Source organism: Cavia porcellus, unplaced genomic scaffold, assembly GCF_034190915.1.
Source record: "Cavia porcellus strain 051 isolate PalLab524CR breed Dunkin Hartley unplaced genomic scaffold, mCavPor4.1 scaffold_2, whole genome shotgun sequence".
Taxonomy (NCBI): Eukaryota; Metazoa; Chordata; class Mammalia; order Rodentia; family Caviidae; genus Cavia; species Cavia porcellus.
The window spans coordinates 77453114-77478099 of record NW_026947485.1 but is presented as its reverse complement, the minus strand read 5'-3'; the positions used below and the strand labels follow the sequence as shown (position 1 = coordinate 77478099).

Here is a 24986-nt window from a genome sequence, read left to right as displayed (position 1 = left end):
CGGTAGTCAGGAGGAGGTGAGCATGCGGAGTTGGAGCCTGGCCGGACGTGTGCCTGGCCAGAGCCGGAGGCCGCCCCGCGCCCCGGCCTCTGCAAGGCGCTCCGCAGCGGGGCGGACCCGGCGAGCGACGGCATGCGCGACACAGCGGGCGAGTGGGACACAGGCGAGGGAGCTAGGCGTGGCAGATGACCACACGCTGCGGGATTCCAGCTGCACCGCGGTCCCGGGGCAGCAGCCGCAGTCGGGGCAAGGGACTCAGGGAGGAGAGCGGGAGCGCGCTGGGCGGGCGCGCGCCCACGCAGGCGCACTCAGTGTGCGCGAGCGCAACAGGGCTCCAGGTCACCCGTGCAGCTCCAGAACACACCGGGCGCAGCTGTGCGGCCCCGGCAGCAGCGGCTGGGACAGACTCACCTGGGGAGGCCGTGAGGGCCATCACGCCGTAGTAGGAGAAGGCGCTGGCTTCGAACTTCATGCCTTCCTTCCCGGCCTCCACTTCCACCTTCCCCTGCGGAGAGATGAGGGCGTTCAGATGGCGCGCACGAGTCCCCATGCTCGCTCCTGAAACGCATAACTTGGTCCTTCTTCAGAGTCTTGTCTAAATTCCCTTCCCGTGGAGTGGCTTAATTAATCCTAAACAGGGGAACTGGATTTGGCAGGCTCGGCGGAAGAACCTGGCCTGCCCTGGTGGCTGCCGTCTGTGAGCCCACTTAGTAGTGTCCCAGCGCCCTTAGCCCGAGACTCTTCCATGCGCCCTCCCAGAAAAAGCCCAGCTCCAGCTCCCAGGGGCAGAGGTCAGCGTGGTCACAGCTGCGCCAGAGAGGAGGGTGCAGGCCCCGGGACACTGCCCGCGCGGTCTCGGGAGCGCAGCACCCAGAGCAAGTGGGCAGCTGCTCCAGAGCACAGGCCCAGCAGACTTCCCTCGCTGCCCCAGAAAAGTGCCTGAGAGCAAACCTCCCTCCTCTCCCGAGCTCGCCCCTCCATGCCCTTCCTGGACAGACTGCCTCGTCCACCCTGTGGCCTGCAACCTGCCACAGTAGGTCCAGCGAAGGTGTTCTCTAGGGCGAGGGCAGCCTGAGGCACAGCCCCAAGGGGCAGGTCGGTGCCAGGCCATCACTTCCTGAAGTGGAACTGATATTTCAGTGTTATATTGAGCCACTAAATGCACCTAGCTCTGTGAAGCAGACACAACTTCTCATAGGGAAGAGCTCACAAAGACCCAGGGACCAGAGAACACTCACAGCCACTCTCAGCCAATGTGCTGCACCAGCAGCTGCCTCTGCACGCCTGGTGCCCTAACCCATCCCTGTTCAATTAACCTATATATTAACGCCCCAATAATAGAAGACCTTCCTCAAGTTATTCTTTTAGTTTTTCCTTCACTTAATGGAAATACTGGTCTGAATTCTCTTGCTATAAGAAAGAGACTTAAAAAGGAGTATCTGTCTGTTTTGGTGGTGCCGGTACTGAAGCCAGGACCTGGCCCAAGCTGGCCAGTGCTCCATCCTCAGAATCCCTTCCATCTATCTATTTGTTTAGTAGCACTGAAGAGTGAGGCCAGGGCCTTCTCACTTAGCTGCATCCTCAGCTATATCCTTTTATTTTGAGATAAGGTCTACTAAATTGACCACGTAGGGCTCAAAATTGTGATTCTCCTGCCTCAACCTCCCAAATGCTAGGATGACAAGCATACCTCACAGAATTTTAAATCAGTCTGCAAACAAGCAGGTGCTAAAAGCCCTGCCATGCAGGCAAGAGCCTATAGGGGAGGCCAGGCTGGTGAAGAGACAGGCCTTGCCCTGGAGCACATGATAGCAGACTACACCCATAAACAAAGAGTGAGCAGCAGAGCTCAGAGAAAGGCACGCACCCTATACTTGTATGAAGCTGTGTGCATATGAGAAGGAGAGGCACGGTGAGCTTGGTCTCCCCGAACCAACCAAAAGGTGCACTGTGAAGGAGGGTGGGTGGGCGACACCAGTGCCAGCCATGCCTGGGAAGGCAGGGACAGCCTAAAGGCCACGAGGCAAGCACACCAGGCCACAGGGCACCTGAAGTGCTGGCTGAGGAGGCCAGGTCCCGGGCAGAGGAAGCCTGTTCTAAGAAGCTGCAGTGCAGACCATACTGGGTGGAGAGGGCAACGCAGAAGCTCTGGGTAAGGCATCTGCAGCCGGGGACCCTGGCAGGGAGGGGCAGGGCGCGGCCAGGGGAAGTCATGGCCCAGAGAAGGTGGCTCCAAGAGATCTGAAGACACGTCACGCGAGGGGACGGAAGGGTCTGGAAGGAACTGACCAAGTGGCAGGGTTGGGAGGAGAGGGTGGATTCCAATTTGGAACAAGGCCTCCCTCCGAACGTTTGAGCTGGAGGGAGAAGGCTGGGAGGGGGGGTACCTGAAGGCACCCGATAGCTGTCACAAATGGAGGAGAGAAGACAAATGGTGGAGATGGGCCGAGAATAAGGCCAGCCTGCCACTCACGACTGAAGAGGACAGCCAAGAACCAAGGGGGACAGAAGGACCACCAGGCAGGGGCAGCACCTGGTGAATGTCGCCAGGGAAACGGGCCTGTTGGCCACAGATGGCCAGGGGATAGAGGACGCTGAGGAGGGAGCAGGGGCTGAGAAGGCTGTGGGTAGGCCACAGCTGGCCTCTGCCTTGGGGCCTGTGGGCCGTGCAGGGGCCAGTGTGGGGCAGCAAGGGGCAATGGGACGTGGATGCCAGGCCTGCAGAGCACAGGAGGACAGAGCAGTCAGGAGAAGCAGGGTGCACCCAGCCTTCCTGCCGAGCTCGCAGCCTGAGTGGCATCCCTGTGGCCTCTCTGGACACGCTGAGCTGGACACTCCTGCCCCCTTCCTGTGCCTGCAGATTCTTTCTCTACTTTGGCTTCCAAGCAGAACTCGGGCGGCTCCATCTCCACCGCATCTGGTGGCTAATTTTACCAGCTTCGGGGCCTTGTGTGTGGTGTTTCTGCACATGAGTATCAGCTTGCACTCAGCTCCTTGCTGACAAACTAGAGCAGCACAGCAACCATCACCACACAGTGGGATGGGACAGGACAGCAGCCACCTCTCTCTCCAGGAAAGAAGCTGTCCTGTGGCCACTTACAGCACGGACCCAAGACTACCACAGTTCCCCTGCTGGGCCCAGCACGATCCCACTCCCAGGCCTTCTGAGTTAACTGGCAAGGTGTGGCCTGGATCATGGAATTTTTAAAGCTCTCCGGGTGACCTTGGCCAGCAGCAAAGTTCGGGAGTCAGTGTTTCCAAGCTGCGTGTGAGTGGTGGCCTCAGCTCTGGAAACCGTGTGCCTGGGCTCATGGGAGCCTGTTGGGAAGGCATGGAGGCCTCGAGCTGCTAATTAAACAAGGCAGCTGCACAAAGATTTGTAGCACAAGAGTACAGCCAGCTCAAGATGGGGCCCTGAGCATGGGAGCGGCGGCTGTGCTCTGAGCCTTGGGGTCCAGACCCGCGGGGCTCCAGGCGGACACTGTACCTCACTGGGTCCTAGACAGGTTTGCAGGAGCCAGAGTGAGCTACTCGCTCCCCAGCGCAGGTCAGACACAGTGTGGCCTAATGTTTGCTTCGTTATTGACTATTACCATCATGTCATAAACAGCCAGGCATTTCAAACTCCCAAATTCCAAAACATAAGTAATGCCAGGCCAAGTTTTCAAACTAAATACATAGATTTATGGAAAATCTATTGCAACTGTTTTTCTTCTTTTTTCATTTTGGTGAAAACTCTTTGTCACTTAGGAACTAGATTAACTTTATTCCACTTATAAAATCACAACAGATTAAAGGGTCCCTGCAGTTCTTTCAGTTCTAACATTGTTTGGTTTTTTACCATCACAAAAGGTCTAAGAACCGACCCACTGCATGGCCCTCTCCATGGGAGTTCAACTCTTCTGGCAGGTAAATTTTAGGACTAGGACTACAGTAAGCACACCTTTTACTCACGGTGGTATGTACCAACAGGTCCAAGAGATCACATTCAAATAACACCATGCGTAGGGATTAGGGCAGTCCCCACAAGGCCATGGTTTGCCTGCTCTAGTTAGCGCCTTCTCAGGTAACATTTTCCATGTAAGGAAGGTACTCAGCACATATCATTTTGCTTTTGAAATATTTATTATCTACTCTATCATATCACGTGAGGAAGCAAAAGAGGCGGGGGGAGGGGGAGAAAGTGAGAGAGGATAGGATAATAAAAGGCTCCTGACACTCCTGGAGGAACGAGGGCTCTGTCCCTGGACCAGCTTTTAGGAAGGTGGCCTTGCACCCTCTGGTCAGCGCAGCTCCGCACAGAGCAGAGCTCAAGGCTCGGTGCAGCCTGACCGCTGCAGCCCGAAGCCTCCTCCAGAGCTGCCTGCAAGCAGCAGTGGCCTCCTGCTCTCTCTCTCCAGCTGAGCTTTCTGTGCTCTCCTTCTCTTTTTCCAAAACATCACCATCACAAAGCACGCAGAGGGGCTGAACACCAAAAGGAGGCCAGGAAACGCCAGGGGCACCAACATCAGATTTTTGCCAGCAGCCCCAGCAGGGGAGGAAGCACCATCCAGAGACCCTGCATGCCTTGTGCTCCTATCTTCCGCTCTAGCTGTGGTTTTCCATCCAGTGGCTGCCGCTGTGGACTGGGGCAGACTTTGCAAGTTTGCTTCATAAATGTTTCCTTTCTTTTAAATTCTGGTGGTCAAAAGTTAATTTGACAGGGGGCTGGGGGTTTAGCTCAGCGGCGTAAGCACCTGCCTTGAAAGCAGACAGTCGTGAGTTCAATCCCTGGTACCGATAAAAAGGAAAAAGACAAAAAAAAAAAAAAAAGTTAATTTGACCATCTTCCAACCCACTGCAGCCACCAGGTATCAATGCCACCACCGCCCTGGCTGACAGTCACTCTGTGTCAAGTTGTGTGGCTCCAGTCATCTGGTTGAGCCTTGACACTTAAACACCAACTGAGTCAGGACCCAGACCTGCAGTGAACAAGGTCCTCAGGGTGCCTGGTGCAAGTGAGAGAAAGACTGAGCTAGAAGAAAGGCCATGGCCGCACTCACAGGGAAGTAACTCAGGTCTGCCGGGGGAGACAGAATAACTGCCAACACACTGCACAGTTCGTGCCAGTGCAGCCAGGGTGGGGGTTTCAGTCCTCCTGAAACCCAGGGGCGCAGGCGAAAGGAGCATGTACCGCAGCACCCTAGTCTCGGTACTATGCAAGTGGGGCTCTGGGTGAGCTGAGCTGAGCTTTGCATTGCTTTTGTACGTTTCTTTACATTTGGAATTAAATAATTTGCAAATTTGTTTTGCTTTGTAGTCATGAATAAGAGTTCTAAGCAAAAGCAGCTAATCCAGTTTTAGATTTACAGATACTATTTATTCAACATAATTTTTAAAAATAGGGTCACTGCGGAGAGTCCAAGTAATTTTTTTCTTTAAAATGGGTGTATTACTTGCACTTACAACTGCAGTGCAGGTACACTGGGACACAAAGACCTGACATTCAAACCCTGGAAGAAAATCTGTGTGTTTGGGTTTTGCTTTTTTGTTTTCTGAGACAGGGTCTCACCGTGCATAGTTCAGGCTGGCTTAAACTCACTGTGTAGCTCAGGCTGACTCAAACTCCTGGGGATGCCTTACCTCCATCTCCCAAATGCTGGGATTTCAGGAGTACGCCACCACCACTGGCAGAAAATTTGGTATTGAGTTTAAATTCTTCTCCCAAGAGGAGGTGAAACCATATTAAGTCCTGGCGAGGGCCGGAAGACTTCTGCCGTGGCCTGTATCTAGATCTCCCCTTCAAAGCCTCATGCATTAAATTCAAAGTGGGCTTTTGGGAGAGGTGGCTGGATCATGGCTGTGTGATAACTAGTTAATCCTCTGGTGTGGCATAGTTCTGGGTACAGATAATGGAAAGGCCCACGCTGGGTGTGGAGGGGACCAACCAATAGGCTTACAGCTAGGATAGAATAAAAAAGGGAAAGGAAAGCTCCCTGACTGCTGCTTCCTGCTTGCTAGGCTATAAACTGCCTCCTCTGTCAGGCTTCCCTGCCTTGGAACCAGCCGACTATGCGCTGAAATGTCTACCAACTGTGAGCCAAAATAAACCTCTCTTTCTTTAACTTACAGGTGTTGGGTATTATGTTTTGTCTGAGTAACAAGAAAGTAACTAAAACAGATTTGTTCCAGAGAAATGAAGTTGTTACTGTGACACTAGTTGGCCACACGGTTCAAGAACCTTTTGAACTGGCTTATGGGAAGAGTTGGGAAGGTTTGGAGATGTCAGCTGAAGAGGAGGCAGGGTCTCACTATGTAGCCCAGGGCTGACCTTGAACTCACAGGGATCCTCCTGCCTCAGCCTCCCAGGTGCTGGGATTACAGGCATGTACCACCATGCCCAGCAAGTATTGATATTATTTTATTCTTTTGTACTGGGAATCTAACTCAGGGCTTTTCACTTGTCAGGCAGGCATTGTACTGCTGAACTACATCCCTAGCGATATTAATCAAATAAAATATGAAATTTTGATTTGTGATTGGTAAGGGTTGCTCATTTGAGTTTATTTTTATGACAGTTTTTAGTTTTTTAGTTTATGGTTTTGCTCTTTTTCAAGCTAATTATAGTTTTCCATGTTTTATTTAAGTACTTAGAGAAATAGCATTTCTTAAAATTATGATACATTGTAGAGATGGTACTTATATTATTAATAGTCTTATGGTATATTATCTACTTTAAGATAGTCTATGTATTTTTTCCTAATTCAGTTGCTATTTATAGCTTTTATTTTACCATTAGTTCTATTTTTAAAGGACTATTTAAATAGGTAGGACGTGCACATGCTAAGAAATGCAAACCATTCAAGGGAGAAATGCTTCTTTCCCTTCTCCTCCCATGTCTCCTCTGGAGAAGGAACAATTATTACCAGTTTCTTGAATAACATATCAGGGAAATTTCGATTATATATATATAAGTCTGTATGAGAGAAAAGTACTACAGTTCTGTTCCTTTACACAAATGACAACATGTTTACAACGTTACACAAGAGAGAATTTATCATCATGTTTAGTACTTTTAAATTACATATTTTTATCCCTAGTTTATTAAGGTCTATGTAGTGATTTTGTGAAATTTTTATCTTTTGTAATTACTAGAATGGGCACTGTGACATAGTATATGATCAATTTTTCCGGCTTAAGTGTCTGATTTTCCCAATCAGTTAGTTTTATTTTACTAGGTGTGCAGTTCTAAGACACTGGATAACTATTCCTTGTTCTTTTACAATGATAGAAATATTTTCCATCAAAATGATGTGCCTTTCTGTTTCCTCCTTCTGAATGCATACTTTGTTAAGTTATTTAAGGCAAAGAGAGCCAATAAAGATTTTGTCAGGCTTTACTGTGTTTCCATCATTGTCTCTATCAATCCCTCAAAGCACTATAGCTTAAAAATCTACTTTTTGGGTGAATTTGAAAGTTTAGCTTTTTTATACATATATAACAGGAAAGGCCTCAGACTTGGAAGCCGGTGTGTTTCTAGCATAGTTAGGGTCCCAACAACGACTCTCTCAGGAATGTTTTTCTTTTTTCGGTACGGGGACTCAAAATCACAACCTTGCACTTGCCAGGCAGGTGCTATGCCACGGAGCTGTTTCTGACGTTGCAGGGGAGAGCATCTGGCTGGTGCTGAAACAGAGGAAGGAGAGCTCAGCTGGCCTCTCCCGTGTTTCTGAAAAGCGGGGCTCCACACCCCAGTGCCGGCCACCCCGGGTGCAGTGCAGGCTTTAGAGTGTGCTTTGCAAATGATGGTGACCACGCCAGGCTGCCAGAGGGTGTCGCGCATTCACCCTGCTGCTTTCTGGGCATCCCTGGCATTGGCGAGCCTGTGACACTAGGACGTACCAAAGCCCAACGTTTCAACGCCTGCTCTTCCAGCACACAGGCTGTTTACAAAACCCGTGACGCCACTCACTCTGCAAACATCACCCTGACATAAGCATTCAACATAAGGAAACAGTCAAATATGGGTTTAGCCACCTAAAATGTCTTAGTCTTATCAAAAATCCTTTAAAAGGTTCACGACTTGTGAATGAACAGAGATGATAAAGTCCTTCCATTTAAGAACTACGGCCTTTTGATCTAGCAACAGAGCATCACTGAGTCACAACTAAATAAACTGCAACTATACGAGAAGAGAACTGATAGGCATCATTTCTAATGTTACCCCTAAAATTCACGATACCAATACCCTGATTCTTCCGAATAAGTCTTTAATGTCACTCAGAGTTTCTGTAGAGTTAGGGGACAGTCACATCTAGATTCTATGTGTAGCATGAATGTCCTGTTCTCCAGAGAAGATGTAGGGAATAAGATGAACGTGAGCAGAAGATTTAGGGTACTGCACGGAGCCCAGGACCACAAGCTCCTAAGGAAGGAAACCTCTCACTAATTTATTCCTCACTGCTCTTTCCAGACCCTGTAACAGAGCTCAGGGATGGCCTCTGTGGACCCATCACTGCAGACATTTCTGACATCTACAGGCCTGACACGAGCTTGTTTCAAATGAAAATAAACTCCATAATTCACTTAGTAATTAGAGCCTTGCTGAGCTTATGTAAATTTGGGCATTAATTATACTCCTGCAAAGGGATTTCCAGTTCATATCTAGGTAATAACCAAGAAATACAAGCAAGCATAAGGGGCTAATCTTCTGGTATTGAAATAAACTCAGATTTCCTGACAAGGATGTTTCATCTATAAAGAGGCACAAGAAGTCAATAAAACTAGGCTTTTATTCATCTTAATGCCCAGCTTGGCCTCCATGCCAAGGTAGCACAAATAGGATACAAGGCCTCCTACTAGCTCCAGCACAGGAGCCCTCAAAGCGGTCAGAATGGGTGCCCCCCCACCCATATGCCAATTCCGTTCTAGTACAAAGGAAGTGGGCACCGCTACCCTGTGAACCTTGGACATCACATCGGATCCCATCAAATAGTCTGGTTAGTTACAAGGGGTAAAAGCAGTGAGTGGATTGTTTGGATGGTGCTCATGGAAGGCACTGAGAGACTTCTTAGTCACAGTGTAAGATCAAGTCCAAATAAGAGACGAAAAAGTGAAAAGGTGATACGAAGAGAACCAAGGATCACCCAATAATAAGTTTCAAAAACAAACCAAGATTGCAATAGGGACAGGTGCTTCCCCAAACTCTTCCAAAGAAGTAACAGACTAGGAGATGGGGCACAGATAGGACAGGCTGTGGGGATGGGATGGTCACAAGATCTGCCCTCGCCCTGGAGGGGCCTGCAGCCTGACCCTGCACCTGGCTGGATCTCACTCCTGCCTCTTGAGCTCACCTCATGCCCCCATTGACCTCGGAGCCCTCTGGCTACAGGTAGGACAGGACAGCCAAAGAGCTCTGCTCAGTGCTGGGCTATTCCCTGGACCTGCACCTGTGCCAGTCACTCTGGTCTTCATGTCTTAACACAGAGCGTGGAGTCGGGCTTGCGCTGGACCCAGAGAAATCTGCATTAGTGTATTCAGGCAACAGGTCTCAACTGAGTAACTCTAGGCCCCAGGTCCTGCAAGAGTGATGGGGGATCTACAGGTGAATGTGAAGAGATGCAGGTGACCCTGCCCAACAGAGATCTCCAGCCCTGAGGGGGCACAGACAAGCAAACCTACCATTAGAGCAAGCAGGTAAGTTCTACGGAGGCAAAACTGGAGACTCTGGGCAGTGGCATGCTGGGAAATGTGTAACAACAGCTCTCCAAAAAATATGAGTGGATACCCATGTCTTTATGGATATTACCAATATGAAGTGTTTAAGGCAAGTAACAAAATATATGATACTCTGTTATAAAACAGAAGTAACAACCTGATTCAGCATTCTTCATTTGACTTGGTGCCTCAACAGGCATGCTTAGCCTTCAGCACCCAGAAATAAGGTAACTATAAACTCTTGTATTAGAGTTATTTTACACTGTGGAAACAAAGAGGCGAAATTCTCCCCCAACACAAAAAGTGAAAGACAAAACCACTCTTGAGACCTATAGCCTACCCCGGCCCCCTCCCGCTGCCCGGGGCCTACGGTACCAGCCCTGCCAGGTGATGCCTCTGACCTGCAGGATGAGCACGAAGTAGTCCACGGGCTTGTTGCGCTGGTAGAGGTAGAACTCAGGGGCTTTCTTGTTCTTCTCATCGTACTTCAGCTCCTGGATGACATTGGGGTGCTTTAGCAGTCTTAGAAGGATCTTCTCTGACATCTGGGATGGGCTAAATGCTTCTACTTCTATAGACATAAACACAACCTGACATTACACTCAAGTGGACAGAAAGGGTCACGCTAGTAAGCAAAGTGTGCAGACAGTGAGAACTCAGCATCCAAGTGACCAACGTGGAGGCACAGACTTCGGTTTGGTGATCCACTGGGGATAGAGTGCCTGAGAGAGATTAGAGTATGCTTGCAGTCTCCTAGCTGTCCCTTTTCATCTTTCTTCACCCTGCCATGGTTTCCCTCTCAGGAAAACGTCCTGCACTGCCAACCAGCAGCGGCTTTGAGCACCAGTGGAGCCTCCGACAGCCGCCAGGGAGGCCGCAGGGTGGGGTGTGGAGGTGCAGGCGCAGCTTCCATCCCTACAACTGTGCTGAGAAATCCCGGGCCACCGAGGGAGGCTGGAAGGAAAGCAAGGCCGTGCACACACCAACATGCACGCCAGCTCGCCAGCGGAAGGGAACACTGGTCAGCATTTACACAGGTAGAACCTTATTTCAAATAAAAAATCAAAATTACTGACTGGAGGGCACTGTCTTGGAACTGGACTTTATAATTTCTTTTAGAGGCCGGGTAGGGTAACATTTAGCATTCTATTGGTTTTCGTTTTGGTCTGGCTTTTCTTTTGAGGCAGGGTCTCATTAGATAGTCTATGCTGGCTGTGAACACGAGTCTCCCTGGCTTGGTCTCTGAGGGCTGGGATTCCAGGCCTGCACCACCACACCTGTGAGTATGTGGCTCTTAATTGATGAGAAACCATAATATCAGAATTAGAACAAAAATATTAAGCAAATTAAAGATCTCATTTTTTCACTTAGTTGCTGTGTGTGAATGCTATAAATTCTGAATTTACTTCTGTGACTTTATTGATAATACATTGTAGAAAGTTAGGAAAATAGGAAAAAGATAAAAAAGAACATAAAAATTACCTATAAGCCAACCACACATGTAACATCCAGAGCAATGTGATGTGTTGTTCTAGGGCTCTGCCTAAGCATGTGTGCCTGTGTGTGTGCATGTGTATACTCACAGAAACACAATCATAATCTTAAGTACACAAAGTTCTCTAAGGTATTTTTCCCACCTTATTTTACAGTATATCATGGACATCTTCCCATTCATAAATACTATATTGTGAGCATTTCCAGGTATCTGAAAACCCAGTCTGAAAGTGCAGCTGGCATTCCATCACATGGCTGCTGGTTGCTTCCTTTTCAAAAAATTCTATATATGCTGCATGCAGCTGAAAGGCACCGGCTGCACATCTTGGAGACAGATGTCTTCCACACGGCTCTGAATAGCTTCGGATTTTGTCTCACTTGCCCAGGCTAACAGAGCCACAGGGGAGGGGATGGTCAATCTCTGGGGTCCATTCAACTTTGACCTCTCGGGAGCAACCTATGCTGGCTAGGGTGGTGGCTTTAGGAGTAATGTGAGTACTGCTGCCTACAGCGGGCCTAAGTTAGTAACCTAGTTTGAAGAGTCCATCCAGAAATCCCTGTCAAAGTCCTGGGAGCCTCTCATTTCACCAGAACCATAAAAGACAAAGATTAATTCTGAAAATCTATTTTTCTTCTTTGCAAAACAAAGCACCTGCATTACCACTGATGTCCAACTGCTCTTCCAGGGCGGGCTGCAGAGACAATTAGCCAACTAGGTGGCGTCTGTTGGCACTGCCAGCCTGCTCGCTGGCCTCTCCCCCATGGGCTGAGCTGCAAGGCGCTGGCCTAGCCTATGTACACATGCAGTGTGGCTCTCGGTCATCCTTACCTTTCAGACCAATTTTAAGTTACTGGTCCACCTCTAGTAAATGTCTCAGAGGGTTCATGCCGACACTGAACACAGGAGAGGAGAGAATTTAAAGAGAAAAAAACAAAACAAAACAAAAAACAAAACAAAAACAAAAACAAAACACAAAAGTGGCATTACTCATCACCCGCGTCGCAGCCCTACCCCAACCCCACTGTGCTGAGAGCTGGCTGGCGGTGGCACAGGCCGGGATAAGTGCACTTGCCTGTTGCTAGGAAACGGTGCATGGCCAGGAGAAGCTGCGGGGAGATTTTAACCTTCATCTCGCTGTCTGTCTGCTTGAAGGCAGAAAAGTCTTGCTTTCTTTCACGGTGGGCCACCTTCTTTTTCGTTCTGTTATCGGCTGAGGGGAAAGAGAAGAACAATATGAGGAAATGCAGTTGCCAGATCAAGGCTCTTGTTGGGTAAGAGACAGGCACAGCGGGAAGACTCTCGTCACGGGAAGACTTTCGTCGTGGTTAGGTGCTGCCTGCAGTAGCCATTGCCACCACTGCCACCAGAAGGGAAGAGTGCTTCTGTCTCAGCCGCAGAGTGGTACACAGGCACCCTTATGTGACTGGCAGAAGGGATCAGAAGCCCGCAAGGCAGCGGCTGTGTGGCCTGAGGGGCAGCCGTGCGTCCTGAGGCTCCCTGTCACCGTGTGGCAGGGAAGCAGCTGCTCCTGCCTTAAACAAACAAACAAACAAAACTCCTCAAGAAACAAACCAGAGTGCAGCCACCCAACACTCAGACTATCTATGTGCTTCATTATTACTTGGACCACGACAGACTCAAGGTCAGGCCATGCCGTGACGGTTACCAGTACAAGGCCGCAAGCCCTGGCCAGAGGCCCACAGGCCCGCATGCCAGGTGCTGTGTCCTATCCACTGTCGCAACAAATCCATGTGCTACTCAGCAGTGCTCCAGCGAAGCTCTGCTTAGGGACAGTGGAATTGAAACTCTGTCCTGTTTCACACGTCATGGAGTAATTAGTCTTCTTTTTACATTTTCAATCATTTAAAAACGGGAAACTCAGCTTGCAGGTTATTCAAAAACAGTGGCAGGTACTCACAGCTGTGGTCTGCATGCCCGGACACAGAAGGTCATCTCCTGCAATGCCATTTTCCAAGTACTTTGCTGAACAAAATAACAATCAAGGAAAAACTGCCAAACACAAGGCACCAACTGCTGGCTTTGCCCGAGAATCCTTAGTCCCTGCAGTCTGATTTCCTACCCAGGGAAAACCAGATTGCTTACAAGGCTTTTCTGGAGAGAAGGTGATCATATTTTATACTTTTTTTAAATCTCAAGTCTTTTTGAGAACAGACAGTGTAAATCAATACAAAGCTTTAAAATAATTTTCTAAAGGTAATGGCCTCATCAGTTCTGATCTATTTAGATCAAGATTATAACCTGGGCATCCCATCACTCCAGGAGGCTGAGGCAGAAGATTACAAGCTCAAGTCCAGCCTGGGCAACTGCTGGAGACCCTGTCTCAAAAGAAAAAATAACAGGGGGCTGAGAGGGGCCGGGGATTTAGCTCAGTGGCATAAGTGCCTGCCTGGCAAGAGAGAGGTCATGATCTGATCCCCAGCACCAAAAACAAACAAACAAAAAAAAGGGGCTGAGAATGTTGCTTAGTGTGAGCCTGTGTTCAACTAACTAGCTAGCTAACTAACTAACTAATTAAATGGAATAGAGTAGACCCAAAATCACAAGTTCAGCACTTTATACTAGCAAGACACAAAACTTGTATAGGAAATCTATCCAATCAAGTAGTAAAAGAAGCTCAATAATATTTCTTTTTTTTTTTTTTTGTCTTTTTTGAGACGGCCTCTCCCTATGCAGTTCAGGCTGGCCTTGAGCTCATTTTGTAGCCCCGGTTGGTCTCGAACTCGCAACGATCCTCCCACCTCAGCCTCCCAAGTGCTGGGATTACAGGCCACTATGAGCCACCATGCCCGGCAATAGTATTTCTATAAAATCAAAAAATGTAAGCTCTCAACAATGGTTACACTTTCTCACAAAAAAAATCTACGGAGACCCAGTGGGCATCAGAATAGCTTATGAGTTAGGATGGAGGGAGGGTAAACCCACAACCATATTCTCTAGTATGAGGGCTCTGCCTACCCTCTAAGTGTCAAAAGGATAAAACAGACTTGGGAAAGAGAATTTTCAAGAATTCTATACAGACGTGAAAAGAAAAGAAGACATATTCTCAGAAGACGGTCATTAGCTAGACATAAAGTATTCTTTCACAGTGTCTGGTGGACTCTGCTTGGGAAGTGAGGCGCGCTGCCTTCTAGAGATCGAATGCATCTTCTGCCCGACCAAGCCACTTTACCCTGAGTGCCCGCCCACTGCGGTGGTCACACCCCACTCCAAACCCGAGTTACAGTGTAGACACTGCCTCCTTTGCTCAGAAGGCTTCATTACTCAACCTCTGACTGCTCTGTATTCTGAGCCCTTGGCCCGGGTTCACTGTCCAGAGCAGGGCAGGGGATAGAGGCATAAGCTTTGCCCGCACTAGTGTGTCCTGTGCTTTAGTCTCATAGGTGACCCAGTGCAGGACCAAGGCCATGCCTGCCCTGCTCTCCCCACCTCCCCCCCATCAATCAGGCCGTGTCTGTCACCATCTCCTCTCCAGAAATACGTGCCCTGCTGGTCCACTTCCCCCCAGGTCACCACAGCACCTCAGTCTGGCTGCCTGGACCTGCACACCACACTTCTGCCATCAGCCAGCTTGGAGCCAGGAAGTTTCATGGCTTCAGTTGTCAGTGTGGTACAGCCACTCAATTTTTTTAAAGTACGTGAATTACAGACTTAAGGAAAAACAAATTGGTTTGAAAATAATTTGCTCAGATGTCTCAAATAAAAATTTAGAAAAGATCAATCAATGACAATACGTTTGAAATTCGGGCTGGGGATTTAGCTTAGTGGCATAAGCACCTGCCTTGCAAGCAGGCGGTCCCGATTAAAAAAAAAAAAAAAAAGATGAAAATGTTTGAAATTCAAGATATCTTTTTCTAGCCTGTGAGGCACAGATTAACTGTCGGGACAACCTGGCTTTTCACAAGAACACTGCTGCTTGCTGTCTCGGGGTCTCCTGCCCTGCCCCTCGAAAGGCCAGGGAGCCTTGGAGGGGGCAGCGGCCTCCACACTTGAGTGTCTTTACCAAGAGCAGGCAACAGGGCAGGAGACGGGCAGATGACTCAGGCAGTATGAGAGAGAAAGCCAAGGCTTGGGGAGACTCCACACAGACCACACTACTCACTGTATAAGTCTGTTTCATCTAGGATCTCTGACTTGATGATTTCTTCAATCACGTCTTCCAAGGTGACAATGCCCAGAACCTCGTAAAATGGGTCTCCTTCGCCCTCGTTGTTTACCCGCTGTACAATTGCCAGGTGTGATTTCCCTTTGGAGGAAAGAAGCAAAGTTTAAGAGGTCATTTCCTAGATTCTCCAAATGATACCTTGAATGTAATTATTGTAAAAATAGCAAATCTTATGCAGCAAAAACTTGATACCAATGCACTGAAGCATTTAAAAATGGTATGGAAATACAATACCAAATGGGAAAGCTTCCTGAGACCTTCCAGCATGGGAGCCGGGCAGAAGAGCATCGTCTTCTTCATGCACTGCCCTGCACCCCAGGGCTCCACTTCCTCAGGGAAGTGGTTTTTGGCTTCGTGAGCTCTTCTTCTCCAACATCCCAACAGCTTTACCCAAGCAGAGTGCTTCCCTCAGTACAGCTCGGGGACCTCAGGAGTCCTCCGGATGCCAAGGTCAGGGAGCCCGCACTGGTTCCCCGCCACCAGCCTTCCCCCATGCTGATCTGTGCACCAGTGGTGCGAGGGTACCTGGTCGAGCCCACAGCCAATGGTCCTCATCTCAGGGACACGCTCACAGCAAGGCCAAGAGTCACTGGAAGTATGTGACACCGGTGCTGTGTCCAAAGCATGATAGCCATCCTGAGCTGGGAGAGGACCAGCCCAGGAGCGGCACAGGCAGGCCAGCACTCTACCACTGGGCTACCTCCTAGGCCCAAGCCACTTTTTTATTTTTGTTTTGTTTTCACTGAATGTCATTTTTACTTGAAAGAACAACTAACACAGATAAACTATGATTGTTTAGAACTGAGTACTGGTAGATATTTTTGTGAAAATAAACAAAACAAGTTGGTCATGTCAAGGAAAACCACAGGCAGTATTTGCTACCAATGATAAAACTGAGCTTTCAACAGAAAATTAGAACTTGGGGCTGGGGATTTAGCTCAGCAGCATAAGTGAGTTCGATCCCTGGTACCGATAAAAAGGAAAAAGATCAAAAAAAAAAAAAAAAAGAAAAGAAAATTAGAACTTTTGGAAATTCATATCCAAAAGCTCAACAGTTAAAGACTTTCTATTTGTTTTTGAGACAGGGTCTTGCTTTGTAGTGCAGGCTGGCCTCAGACTCACAGTAATTCTCCTGCCTCAGCCTCCCAAGTGCTGGGATTACAGGCCTACACCAAGACGCCCAGCTTTAGTGAAGGGCCGTTTTTATGGAACAGGTGGTGATAATGAATACAACTTTTAAGATAATGAGTAATATCCTGTGTGAGTTTTGAACATCTGCATAATTCAGTGAACCAAACATGGGTAAATGATTACTCAGGAGTACAGGGAGGAACAATAAGGTGTTCTTTCTCTTTCTCTTTCTCTCTGTCTCTGTCTCTGTCTGTCTCTCTGTTTCTTTCTTTCTTTCTTCTGGGAATCAAACTCAGGACCTCGAGCTTCCAAGCAGGTACTGTGCTGCTGGGCTGCATCCTCAGCCCACAATGGTTTTTTTTGTTTTTTTTTTTTTAAAGAAACAATCCTAGTCTTCTGGAGTGGCAAGGACAGCAGGGAGTCTTTATAGACTTACCAGGTGTCTGGTGTTACAACATGCGCCACCATGACACACGTGCCAAAACTGACATTGACACATGACTATTAAGCTCCAGACTCTATCTGAATTTTACTTGTTTTCCCAAAACTGTCCTCTTGGGTTTGCTTGTTTTATTGTTTTGCTTTTCTCATTTAGTGCTAGGGATCAAATCCAGGTCTCAAGCAAGCTAAGCAAGTGCTTTGCCACCGAGTTACACCTTGGCCCCAAAATGTCCTCTTTCTGTGTCATTACCCTGCCCAGAGTCCACATGCATTTAACTGCCACCCCTCCCCGTCTCTCGTGGCCTGTGACAGCTGCTCAGCCTTGCCTCATTTTACAGGATACTGATGATCTTAGGCAGGACTGGCTGAGTCTTCCAGAAATGCCTGGGCTGTCTAATGTGCTTCTCAGGGTCCCACTGGGTGGTAGGTTTTGTGGTTCCCGTCACATCAGGGCCCTGAGGACCTCCAGATAATCTCACCTCCATCCTTTGTTAAAGAAGTGTTCCTGGCTCCTCCACTGTGAAGTCACTCATTTCTCCTTGCCCTAGTTCTATTTTGGAAAGCAAGTCACTGAGCCTATCACACCCCCGAAAAAGGGTGGGGTAGGAACAAAAACCTACTTCCTGGAGCAGAGCACACTTGCATCCACATGTTTTACTCGGATTCAGTGAAGGTGATTCCAGACCAAAGCATCTTAGGGTTACTGTTTGATTGTGTGTGTGTGTTTTATATTTTACTTTCTTTTTAGACAGGGTCTCCCTGTGTAGCCCAGGCTGGCCTTTAAGTCAGGGAGCCTGCTGCTTCATTGTTTTCTGCTGGCAGACAGCCACACAACACCATGCCCAGCTAGACCAAAGGGTTCTAATGAGACAGAAAACCAAAAGTCCCAGGGCAAGACTTCAGATTCTACACTGTAGTTAGCCTTTAAGACACTATCAACTGTTCGGTGTGGTGGTGCACTTTTGTAATCAAGACACTTGGAGGGTGAGGCAGGAGGATTGCCTAGGTTTAAGGCCAACCTGAGCTGCACAGTGAGATCCTGTCTCAAAAAAATAAAAAAATAAAAAAGAGAGCGACAGAAACTACCACTTAGGGAATTTTGGTGTAGTGCCAAAGGAGAATACTGTGCAAAAAAGCTATCAAAATCCCTCTCTCTCTCGCTTTTCCAAACACCTATCCTTGCAAAAACAGCTTTTCTTCATACCTTAAGGAGGCGTTATACTGCAGATAAAACGCAGAAAGTGTGAGAAGCAGCAGCTTCCCATCTAGCTAAATAATAGAGATGCAAAAAAAGAAACTACTCTTCCTACTATTTTGTTTGGAAACATGGTTATTTTTAATAAAAATGTTATTTATGCTTGGTGGCGGAGCACTTGTCTAGCAGGTGTGAGGCCTTGAGTTTGATCTCTAGCACTGGAAAAAAAAAAAAAAAGAGAGAGAGAGTAATGAGTAAGTATGTTTTTAAATTTCAATTTTAACTCAAATAAACATCAGAGGACAGAAACCATATAAACAAAAGTTCGAGGATCCTCCGTAATGTTTAACTGTGTAAAGGCTCCTCAGGCGAGCAGGTCTAAGAACCCCTTCTCTAAGGCATGGCAGGGCAGCAGGCAAGGGGAGCTCGGATCCAAGCTCTGCATTTCAGTTCAGCCCGGCCACTCATCAGACACCTGGAACAAACTACGGTGCTCTTCTCACTGCCACAGCCACGGGCAGGAGACATGGGTACCGGCTGACAGTGCCAGGATCCTGTTTTTATTACTGCTTCTTCCCAGTTCTGCAGTGCTACCAACTGCGGCTACCTTAGGTGGAAGGAAAAACACGCCACTGCTCAACACACAGTGGTTAAAAGGTGACTTTCAATTTTAGGAAAACCTTTTTACACCAATACTGGTTTTCTCAAATCAAGGCACCTATGACACATCCAAAAATTAAGCCAAAGTAGACACAATCTGGGAACTTCATGATCAGTTAAGCTTTCTATTTCTTTTTAAATGACAGCTGTGGTGTAGTACTTAGGCTTAGCTAACACTGTGACTTGGGTAAGTTCATGCAGACAAAGTGGCCGGACAAACCAAAACTGCTCCGGCAAGGCCAGGCTCACCAGGTTCCCAGGATCCCCCCAGAAAGCCGCTCCACCAGTCCCTTCTCCACCCCGGGTGCCTGCACCTGCAGCGGAGGGTCTGCAGGCCCAGGCGCTCAGACCGCGAGACAGTCAGGCATCCTAACAATGTTCATCCCTGTCCTGCTCACAGCCAAGGAATGAAAATATTTCCAGCAAAGGTGACTAAGAGGGGAACTTATCAGCAACAGATATAAACCCCCACACCGGTCAGGCCAACTCTCAGCCGGTTAATGGGGCCCACTGGGTTTCTCACATCTGCCTTGCCAGAGAGCCAGCACAAGCAGTTAAAAATTCTTGGTGAATGCTGTCTGTCGAAAGTTAAATTCTTTTGCTATTCCCAGCTTGTGATTATTTAAGAGGAATTTTCCAAAGCAAGGTCTAATATTAGACTCAAAATGAAGTTTCCATTCCACTGAGGCTATTCTCACCACAGTAACTCCTGCATAATCAGATTGTCTCGGAGCGATTCGTTTAAATGCAGATGGACATACTTGAAATACCAGCCACATGGCACCCACAGATCTGGAAAGGGGCTTACCCTGGGAGAAATCATTCATGTAATTAGGCTTCCCAGACTGGAAATTATTAAGTTTTCCTCCCTTCAAGCCACTGATGCCCTCCCCTTTACCTCTGAAACCTCTCCACCTGCTCCGAGTTCAGAGGTGAGCAGCTCTGCTTTTTGAACCTGGTGTGCAGGACGTGTGACACATGCAGACGGTCCCCTGGCTGTGGGGGGCTTAACTGGGCTGCGGGGGACAGGGGCCTTGTGCACCTGTCCTGTTTAGCCATTCCCTGCAGAGGCCCACGTCTCTCTGCCTCCTCTGGGAGTGAACCAAAACAGAAGTGTAAATGGCTTCAAACACAGAAAGCTGTCTGTGTGAACGCACAGTCTTCCTCCCACTGAGCAGTGGAGTTCAGTCAAGACAGAAGTGACCAAAGCAGCAGAGACAAACAAAAGACTAATATGGCAAATACACACACTCAAAAGATTACAAACTGATGGATTTTTAACTTCCACAGAAAAGAAGGAAAATACAGCAGTGAGCAAAAGTACAACTAAGTATATATAACTATAGTGTATAGTGTGAAAACGTTCAAATACACACAGATAAAGTAAACTCAGTGAACTGTGTGTGCAGAGAGAATGTGTGAACACTGCTGAGCCTTGGGCTTGCATTAGTGCTCTTGGCTGAGCACACCAGGGCTGACTGTGTCCCGGTTGCTGGCAAGAGAGGGGCAGGTGTCACCAAGCCCGCACTGAGGGGAGGAAGCAACCTCCATTTCCAGAGCATACGGTTGAATTAATACACTTCCACTTAGGTTCAGAGTAAGAAGTTATTAGGAAATAGTAAGGTAAATTATTTCACAACTGCGATGTGCTCAGGGCAGGGTGTGAGACTAAAGGAACTATAAGAATTCGTCCTCACTGTGGAGCTGAACAAAGCAACCAACACAACCCATGCAGAGCAGAATCGGGGTTCAGTTCTCACCCCAACTGTCCCACAATTCAAAGCACACTTGCACCTTCTCTGTGAACTGGTAGACTTAGCCAGAATGGTTAGTGCATTACCATATTTGCACACCTCTGGGCTCAGATTTTCAATGACAGGGGCCATCTGCCTTTTGATAATCAGAAAATATCAAAAGGTAATAGGGTGGTGATCAAGCTGATGGTGATCAGACTGTGTGATGAGAACAATGCTGCTGTCAGGCCATGAGGAGAGACAGTTGACAAGTGACAGGTGCCTGTGACAGCTAAAGAGGACAGCCAAGAGGGTGGGTGAAATGGAGGTGAGTTAGGAACCACCAGGCCACAGCATGGGTGCTGAGGCAAAGAGGGCTGAGGAGTCCTAAAGCGCCACTCAACCCACAGGAAATTAACAGCAGCACCTAGAGTCCAGTCTTACCTCCGCCATCCTGCCACATCATATGACTCCAGGATGCCCCTCAGCACAGAAGGCGACAATCCCTGGCTCCCAGAAGCTGTGCAATGTTATGGCCCCTCATAAACCACAGACAGAGTGCAGGAAACATTTGATTTTTTTAAAAGTGAACTTCTGCTGGGCATGGTGCTGCACGTCTATAATCCCAGAACTTGGGAGGCAGAGGCAGGAAGATCACTGCATGGTAGAGATCAGTCTGGGCTATCTAGTGAATTTCTGGCTATATAGTGAATTCAAGGTCAATCTGAACTACATAGCAAGACCCTGTCTCAAAAATCAAAATAATAATAATAAATAGTAATAATAATAATTTAAAATAAAAGACTTCCAATTGGGAATGGTGGTACACACCTATAATCTCAGCACTCAAGAAGCTAAAGCAGGAGGACTGCCACAAATCTGAGGTCGGCCTAGGTTACACAATAAGTTCAAGGCCAGCCTGAACTGCACAGTGAGACTGCCTCAAAAAAACTAAACAAGCCAAAGGACAAAAAGGACCTCTAGTTTACCAATATAAAACTATGATAATTCACGAAGTAGCAATCAAAATGTTCCCAAGAGGAAATCCTGTGAGACTAGCAATGACAAACACAAGAATGTTCTCTCGGTCGGACCCAGGCCACAGCAGGGAAGATGGATTTTGCTGGCCATTGCAGCTCTCCCAAGGAAACCAGTTTGCATGTTAGCAGTCAAGGAAGTCGGTGTCCTTTAAATAGAATCAGACTTGGCCTTGATCTAGTTTACAAGTGAACAAACAGATCAGTGAGATATGTGAACAGAATGTATAAACATAAGATACCGGGCTGTGTAAAAATCGATGAAGCAGAGCCACACAAGTGCTTTTATTCACTCAGTAAATATGCACTGAGCACCAGGCCTCTACCACCGGGAACAAGAAGAGCGTGTTCCAGCAAGGTGAGGCAGATAAGGACACAAGCTGTGCGTGTGTCCCACTGTCAAGTGTGCCTCGGGTCACATTTCATACAGGGTGGACAGGAAAAGGCTAAGGGCACCAAGCAGCCAAGGGAGCAGCCATGAGGCCAGGGAGGCTTGGGGATAGAGGAACATTCTAGAAGCCTTGAGAGGGAGCCACCTGGTCTGCCAGCAGGGAAAAGACATGACCGATATACTGGGACCCAGGGCTCAGGTGGGGCGGGGGACACGGCCCGGCTCCCTGGGGACACTTAGTGGCATGGTGCTAGAAGGTGTCAAGCCTAAGAGGCACCCAGCACATGGCTGTGTCAGAGAGGCGCAGGCAGCCGGGCCTGGGAGCCTGACAGGCAGTGGCCTCATAAACACACACGCGTGTTTTAATTTTCACTGGGATCTTGGTGTGCCTCCAAGCTGGCCTCAAGCTCCTAGGCTCCTGCCTTAGCTCCGAAGCAGCTGGGACCACAAGTGTGTGCTGCTATGTCTTGGTCTGGACACACGTCTTCTGTTGGGGCTGCCGGGGCTGCCCAGTGACTGCACGCTGGGGAAGAGAGGAGGACAGAAGTCAAGGCTGACTCTTAGGTTGTACAAGGTTTTTGATTTTGGGGGCTAGTTTTGCTTGCTTGCTTGCTTTTTAAGTACTGGAGATTGAACCCAGGCCTTTCCTTTATATTTTGAGAGAGTCTCACTATTTACCCAGGTTGAACTCAGACTTGTGATCCTCCCTTTTCAGCCTCCCAGTGGCAGGACTGCAGGCCACCATCCTCAGCCCAAAGTTGTAAAGGTTAAAACATTCAGATAAAATCAAAAGGAAGATTGAGTGGCTGGGTGTAGTGCCACACAGCACACCTATAATCTCAGCACTCAGGAGGCTGAGGCAGGAGAATTGCCACGAGTTTGAGGCCAATTTGGGCTACACAGTGAGTTCAAGGCCAGCCTAAACTACATAGCAAGACTCTGCCTTAAAAAACAAACGAACAAAAAGGAAGAATGAAAAAAAGTGACCAGTACATTAAGGAGAGATTAACAGATGTGTTTATTAATGGTGCTTTGGAAGCCAATTTAAAGACAGATTTAAAATAATGATTTCAACATGCAGAGGGAAGTCAAAAATATAAGATGCAGTCAAAGGGTTATGAAAGAAGACTTTGGGGATAAAACACGCTCCAGGTAAGGAAAGTCATGAATAAAGAATCTGAGGGTTACAGTGACAACCCCAAAGACTGGTATCTTTGTTGCGTGCCGACTTCTAGTTCTACCTCTTTCTTTTCTTCTTTAATTTTTTCTTCTTTCACTCCTTCTTATGCTGCTGACAAGGTGGCACACTGCAGTGGTCTGATTCGACCAGGCAGCCTTGACTCCAGAGAAAAGGCTGCATCACCGAGACAGGTTGACTCCAAAACCTCACCTCTTTCCCCAAGTCTCACCCATCTGGAAACACGTTAGATTTCTAATGACCCAGGCTTAAGATCCAGAAATCGCCTTCACCTTTTCTCTCCCTCCCGTGTTTTTCCAACACACAGATGCATACGCACCTACTACCCGGGAAGCACTGGTGGAGTCAGGGCAGGAGGGAGGCTGGGGAAGAGGGGGACGAAGAGGAAGAGGCCAGAGCGAGCATGAGTGCTGGAAGCGGGTGGTCACCTCAGAGGGAGCAGCCCAGCCCAGCCCAGCTGGAGCTGATCCTGCTGGGCCATCTCTTCTCCAGTTCCTTCCCTTTGTTGACACGTGGGCAGTCCAGCAGCACAGCCACCAGAAAACTGAGGGCCAGCAGGACCTCTGAACAGGGGCGCAATTCTGCTGTACTTGGTTGTGCTGGAATAGTACTTTCAGGTTCGGGTCTTGCACCTCAGAGGTAAAGTGAGGAGAGGTACTGTAAGGTTAACCACATCACCTAAGAGACCCCCCAAGGGAGCCGGAGATGACGGCAGGGATGAGACCCGACACCAGCCTGCAGACATCTGAATGGAAGATGGCCCTCTGGTCCAGATCTCCTGCTTCCTCTGTCCTCTCGGTCCCACCCTGAAGCCCCACCACGCACACTCTGGTAACCATGCTCCAGTCTCTCTGTTCCTGCATTCATGAAGAAAAATGTACTGAATCCCTCCACAACCATGGAATTTCTCTATTCTCAAGAGCTCAGTTCCTGTCAGTTGATAGAATGCAGGAGGAAGCTCCTGGGAGTGGACGTCAAGGGCCATCCTGGCCCTGTCCCGGACCACTCCATCCTTCCACACCTGGATCTTGATGCTCTTCTCCTCTCTCCAGCTTCAGCCAATCAGATGACTGGACCTTCCATATCCAGGTCTCATGCTGCTTACACAGCCTTCTGCACTACCCTGAGCCTTTTAATCCTTTTAAACACTACCCTTAGTTTATAACTCTACTCAAGATGTCATGGATACCAGGAAACCTTTCCTTTACCCTACAGGCAGAGCGATCTTTTACATTTGACAACTCCAGCAGTGTTACCAGAATATCTCTTGCGGAACCTTTGTCTCCTTCTGTTTAAGGTTTGTGCTCCTCTCCCTGCTCCCTCGCTTGATGCCCACCCTTCCCCACAGGACAGGAAAGGAGTCTCACACAGTGCCCCACACCCTCATTTCCTGCCCCAACACAACCCTCAGGTGACCACACAGCCCACTGGGCTCTGGGTTCTTTTGGCCCCCCGGTTCTATTGGCCCCCATCTCTCTTAATAGCAGGAAGGGCCAGTGTTGATCTATTTTCCTCTAAAAACAAAAACAAAAATACCCCTGAATTACAAACCCCACTGCACAAACACATGCAGTGTTTTGCACAGATCTCTGTAAGAAGTCCATGGGTGAAAGCTCCCACACACCTCACAGGGCTCCTGCTCCCTGTCGTGGGGATTGATCTGGCTTTGTAGGCTCCAAAGGAGAAGCAACACAATTTCATCTAGGGTGCTTTCGTTTAGCTATTTCTGTATTACTTAAAGTTAAAATAAAAATAAAACAACAAACTTCATGATTTTTTTTAGAGTACTTTTTTAGAGTACTCACCAGCCCTAACAGATCTAAGTG

General features: G+C 48.2%; 1 protein-coding gene across 4 annotated transcripts in view; it reads right to left on the bottom strand.

Annotated features, from left to right (window-relative positions):
• The window catches only part of Cnnm2 (cyclin and CBS domain divalent metal cation transport mediator 2), a 162818-nt gene that overhangs the window by 11187 nt on the left and 126645 nt on the right, over nucleotides 1-24986 (bottom strand). For 3 of the 4 annotated variants that reach the window (XM_063244626.1, XM_063244625.1, XM_023567318.2), the window contains exons 2-5: nucleotides 15312-15455; nucleotides 12264-12401; nucleotides 10098-10267; nucleotides 412-505 (exon numbers count right to left, since the gene is read on the bottom strand). In XM_063244626.1, the coding sequence (XP_063100696.1) occupies nucleotides 412-505; nucleotides 10098-10267; nucleotides 12264-12401; nucleotides 15312-15455 (546 nt within the window). Of the gene's footprint in view, nucleotides 1-411; nucleotides 506-4103; nucleotides 4771-10097; nucleotides 10268-12263; nucleotides 12402-15311; nucleotides 15456-24986 lie in introns of those variants that run through there. The other variant, XM_063244627.1, reaches the window with a different exon arrangement.